Source organism: Cicer arietinum, chromosome 6 (genome assembly GCF_000331145.2).
Source record: "Cicer arietinum cultivar CDC Frontier isolate Library 1 chromosome 6, Cicar.CDCFrontier_v2.0, whole genome shotgun sequence".
NCBI lineage: Eukaryota > Viridiplantae > Streptophyta > Magnoliopsida > Fabales > Fabaceae > Cicer > Cicer arietinum.
The window spans coordinates 62,991,867-62,996,547 of record NC_021165.2 but is presented as its reverse complement, the minus strand read 5'-3'; the positions used below and the strand labels follow the sequence as shown (position 1 = coordinate 62,996,547).

At 34.9% G+C, this 4,681-nt stretch overlaps 1 protein-coding gene across 1 annotated transcript in view; it reads left to right on the top strand.

Moving 5' to 3' along the window:
• LOC101489540 (uncharacterized) overlaps window positions 1-4,681 on the top strand; it is an 11,741-nt gene that overhangs the window by 1,257 nt on the left and 5,803 nt on the right. Inside the window, exons 3-9 of the mRNA XM_073369670.1 lie at window positions 5-327; window positions 655-895; window positions 1,385-1,662; window positions 3,472-3,624; window positions 3,799-3,932; window positions 4,009-4,540; window positions 4,622-4,681. Of these exons, the coding sequence (XP_073225771.1) occupies window positions 53-327; window positions 655-895; window positions 1,385-1,662; window positions 3,472-3,624; window positions 3,799-3,932; window positions 4,009-4,540; window positions 4,622-4,681 (1,673 nt within the window). The 5' untranslated portion in view covers window positions 5-52. The remainder of the gene's footprint in view (window positions 1-4; window positions 328-654; window positions 896-1,384; window positions 1,663-3,471; window positions 3,625-3,798; window positions 3,933-4,008; window positions 4,541-4,621) is intronic.

Genomic DNA, 4,681 nt, shown 5'->3' with positions numbered 1-4,681 from the left:
AAGAGTCCCTTTCTTGACCTGTGTTGGTTGCCTTAGGAAGGTTAACGACTTGATGTCGAGTTCTGGGAATAACTTAAACAGCAGCAGCACAAGTGGGATAACTTCATCGGATATGCCACCTTTGCCTCAGTGTTTGCCGCTAGATTCGATTTCAGTAGGCAATCAAAAATATACAGGAGAGTTAAGGAGGGTTCTTGGTGTTTCTGTTGGAAACACTTCAGAAGACCATTCTTTTGGAGATAAACATCCTAAACCAATGGGTCCAGGAGCCTCAGGGGAGTTAAAGCACTTAAAAGAAAGTGTTCAAGATGCCTCCAAAAAGGCTAGGTATATTGTTTTTCAGATCTGAAGAATTCTAATTATAGAGTAGTTTTAAAAATGTTCAAATCTTTTCAGAGGAAGATACTCTGAAATAATTTCTTTGTTTCTTTTACCACTGCCTGTCTTTTTCTTTTGGGCGTGTTCTGTTGTAACTTTTTTTGGGGTGCCAGGCGTTTTTAAAATTCCACACACCCTTAAGGTTAGTCAAATACTTGTGATTATGTTTCTGTCTAATGTTGGATTATTAGATTCAGATTTAGATTATTCATCTATTATTTGATGATACTGTCTATCCATTTTGATGTCCTAATTGAAGTGTAATATGTTGATCAGGGATAGATCAAAAATGTTTCGGGAATCTATATCTAAATTGGACAAGTATAGGGAGGCCTTAAACTCAAAGAAGCGGCAAAGGTCTGATTTATCAAGTGACAGGGGAAGTGGAGTAAACTTAACGAAGACAAGTGGCCAGATTCACAAAACCCCGAATGATAATCTGATTCATCAGAGAGAAGTCAAGACCTCAAATTCAGTGATGAACAAGCGAATTCGTACGTCGGTGTCAGACATGCGGGTATTTTTCACATTATTGTTTGTTACTACAGTTTTATTCTTTGTCTGCATTATCCAAGATGTTATATATTAAATTGCTTTATTGCAGAGTTTTGTCCTGTATATAGTTAATATAGTTAAATTAAAGCCCTTATAACATTATGGGTTTTAGCTTCGTTAAGGGCTTAACAGGAATGCATTGTATGAATAGTGGTTCAACACATTTAAATTTTTAGGCCCCTTCATCTCTGACGAATGATTTCAAGTTGCTTTAAGCCTAATTTAAATATTTCATTATGAAATCATTTGAGCCATTTATCATCTGACTTCCCATGTAAGGCATATCCAACACTAAAGCCATATGTTAAAATCGGACATATAATTTCTATACTATGTTTTCCTCGACAGTCTTTAATCATGAAAGTTTCCACTTATTACTTTCTGATAGTAACCTCTTTATGTCCATTTTTCATTCTATCTTGGTAACTTTGTTCATCTGTTGTGCTCTCAGGAGGAAAGTAGGTCTGCTGCTATTGGAAGACAGCAGATGCTCACCGAGAAGGATGGAAATCTAATTCAGACACTTGGCGGGGGATCTGATCGGAATGAAGAGAAAACTTGCAGATTACTTGCTGGTGGTGAGGGATTAGATCAAAAAATAAAGAAGAAGAGGTCTGTTGGAACAGTAGGAAACAGAATTATAACTGGGGAAAGGGACGTAAAACGAGCTAGTCTTCCAAAGGGAAATGCTGATTCGAAGATGCGACTTTATGATGCTCAGGGTTTCAGGTACTTTTTTTGGGTCTTTCTTTTAGATTGTTAGATGCTTTTCAAGTGTAATGTTAATTGTAGATGGATTGTGTTGGAGGGATTTTAGTACTTTTTGAAGATTATATATATCAATATAATTTCACCATCTCCATGTTTTAGGATGATCCCTTGCTAGCATCCCAAACATATGTATGTGTCGCAAAGTTGATACTAGTGGTGTTCTATGATGCATGTACACAATAGGAGTATTGGATATGATATGTATTTGATACAGCAATACATCCCTCTTTTAAAAAATACTATAGGATATGATACATATATAAAATATAAATATTTACAAAATATAATACATATTTTATTGTAATTCAAAAAACCCAAACATAAAACACCAAAAATTGCAACATACGATTCAATATATTTCCAGAAAGGAACTAAACGTAATGTATTTTAGAAAATATATTATATATTGAAATTATACTGTATATAAATATATGTCACTATTGTTCACGTATATATTTCAGAAATAGATATATGTGCTATTATTATTATATATTTTTTGAGCGAATTATGTTTTATAATATAATAAATAATTTGGACAAAAAATATTAACTTAACAAATAAAAGAGGAGTCTTTCAGGGTTAGTTTTAATATTATCAATGTACTTATCTGGCATATTCAGTATTCTTCTGTTGCTGTTGCGTCTTTTTCAAAGCATTACTGTTATTTTCTTGTTTAAAAGTGGGAAATAACCTTCCTACTTGCATTCTCTTAACTGACTGTTCAATTGAATAGAAGTGCAGACTATGGTCATTTTTTTGTTTTATTTGGAAAAAATAGTTTTTTATTTTGGGGGTCTTGATAAAGATCTGATGCACAATCTTTTTTTCTGTGCATTTTTTTCTTTTCCTATTTGGTGATTATTCAAAGTTAACTTCCTGCAACTTGTAATTTAGACAATACTCTGAATGTGTAGCTCTTACTATTTGAAAATTTGATTTAGGTGAAACATTGTTTGATATATAACCTAGATACTTTTGATAATCGCTGTTTCTATGCAAAATCAGAGTTGGTTCAAGAAGTACTTCTTCTAAAATCTTAACTTTGCCGTACTTTGAATAAATTACTTACGGTAAAAAAAGTCACTTTAAACCTTGAATATCTAGATGATTAAGCATATGCTTGGAAAAAATGAGTTCCGCGGCCGGAACCCACGTTTGGGCTACTCACTCCAATTAGCAGCTTCCCAAATTCACGGTGAAATCTGCTTTGGGACCTGAGTTTGGTTGTTCAAACATGGTTCCAAACACACACTAAGTGTGTTGCTTTCTATTTGTGTTCTGGAGTGAAATAATCATAGAAACGGATTGCAGGAAGGTTTTCAATAGAGAGCTTGATAGTCGTAGATAATGTCATACAAATGATTGTATGCCCCTCCTGTGTATTACAAATTTATGAGTAATTAATCAAGATTAGTGATGCTGAAAGCTTCACTGGTATACTCAGCTGGAAAATTTCATTCTTTTAGGCTTGCATTAGATGTATATTGTTTGCTTATATTGTGCAATTAACTAACCTATTTTAATCAGGATAGATAAACTTACAAAAGTTCTTCTGCATTATGTATCGTGTTTCTTTTTCTCCTGTTAATCTGTTCCTTTAGTGAATTATTTCCCTTATTGAATGTATTGTTCTTTACTTAACCTGGCTGGGTAGCTTTTTAAATATTAGGTAGTCACATCATTGTCAAATGGTCTGACATATTTTACTATTGAAGAACAGAAAAGCAAAATTAAATCTCTTTCATTAACAAGCTTTTTTTGGTGCAGATTGAAGTCACTTCCTGGATCTAGTGGAATCAATAAGTCTGAGGGCTCTTCAGATTCTAATAATACACGTTTGATGCTTACTGGTGAACAAGGTGTTTCTCTTCACAGGGACCACATATCTGATCAGAGAGTTGTAGCAAAAGGAAACAACAGGTTTGAACATATCTTGTCATTTATTTCGACAACCTAGTTTTTTTACCAGTCAATTTTGTGAGGTTCTATAGTGAGATTAACCCAATATAGTTTTAGACTGGTCCTATTTACATTGATATGTATTGATAATTATTAAATCTACTATTAATTGTCAGTCACTGTTTCTATAATTAGAGTAAACACTCAAGAGGACCCAGCAATCAGCCCTAGCACACCGATTAAAAACAAGGTATCTCGGGCACCAAGAACGGGGTCAGTTAGTGCGCTAGAGTTGTCTAACACTCAACCTCCATCTGGAGGTTTTCCAGGTTGGTTTACAGCTTTCAAATTCTAAAGTCTTGGTGATTAGTTTGGAAAATAATTAAAAGCTTTCAATATCTATAGGGTCTTCTATACATCCAATGACCCAGTGGGTTGGTCAGAGGCCACCTAAAAATTCACGCTCACGAAGAGTGAAAGTAGTTCCTCCTGCCTCACGCAATCTTGAAGTTCAAGTTTCATCTGAAGGCTGTCTAACTTCTGATTTCAGTGTTAAAGCTTCATCTGTTGGCAACAACGGATTTCAACGTGCTAGCAGTGTAGACAACAGCCCTCCAAAATATAAAAGACCGGCTGATGATATCTCATCTCCCTTTGGATTATCTGAAGGTGAAGAATCTGGAGCGGGGGAATATAAAATAAAAGAGAAAGGAGTAAATGGCAGTGAGTTTGCTATGGTTGCAGCTAAGGATGGAGTACCAATCAGGAAGAATAAAATACCAACAGATGAATCAGGAGATGGTGTGCAGAGACAAGGAAGAACTGGAAGGAATTTATCGTCAATAAGGCCAGGTCTTCCATTACGGAGAGAAAAGTCTGCGAATCCACCTATACTAAAGCCAGTACAGGACACGCGGCTTAATGATAAGAATAAAACGTATGTTGATTTTATTTGTAGATATATTTTATTTCTCCTTCCATTTTCCTAAACTATCATCATACCTGGTTGTTAATGCAGCAAATATGGGCGCCCTCCTTCAAAAAAGCAGAAAGAACGCAAGGTTTTGACTCGTGTAGG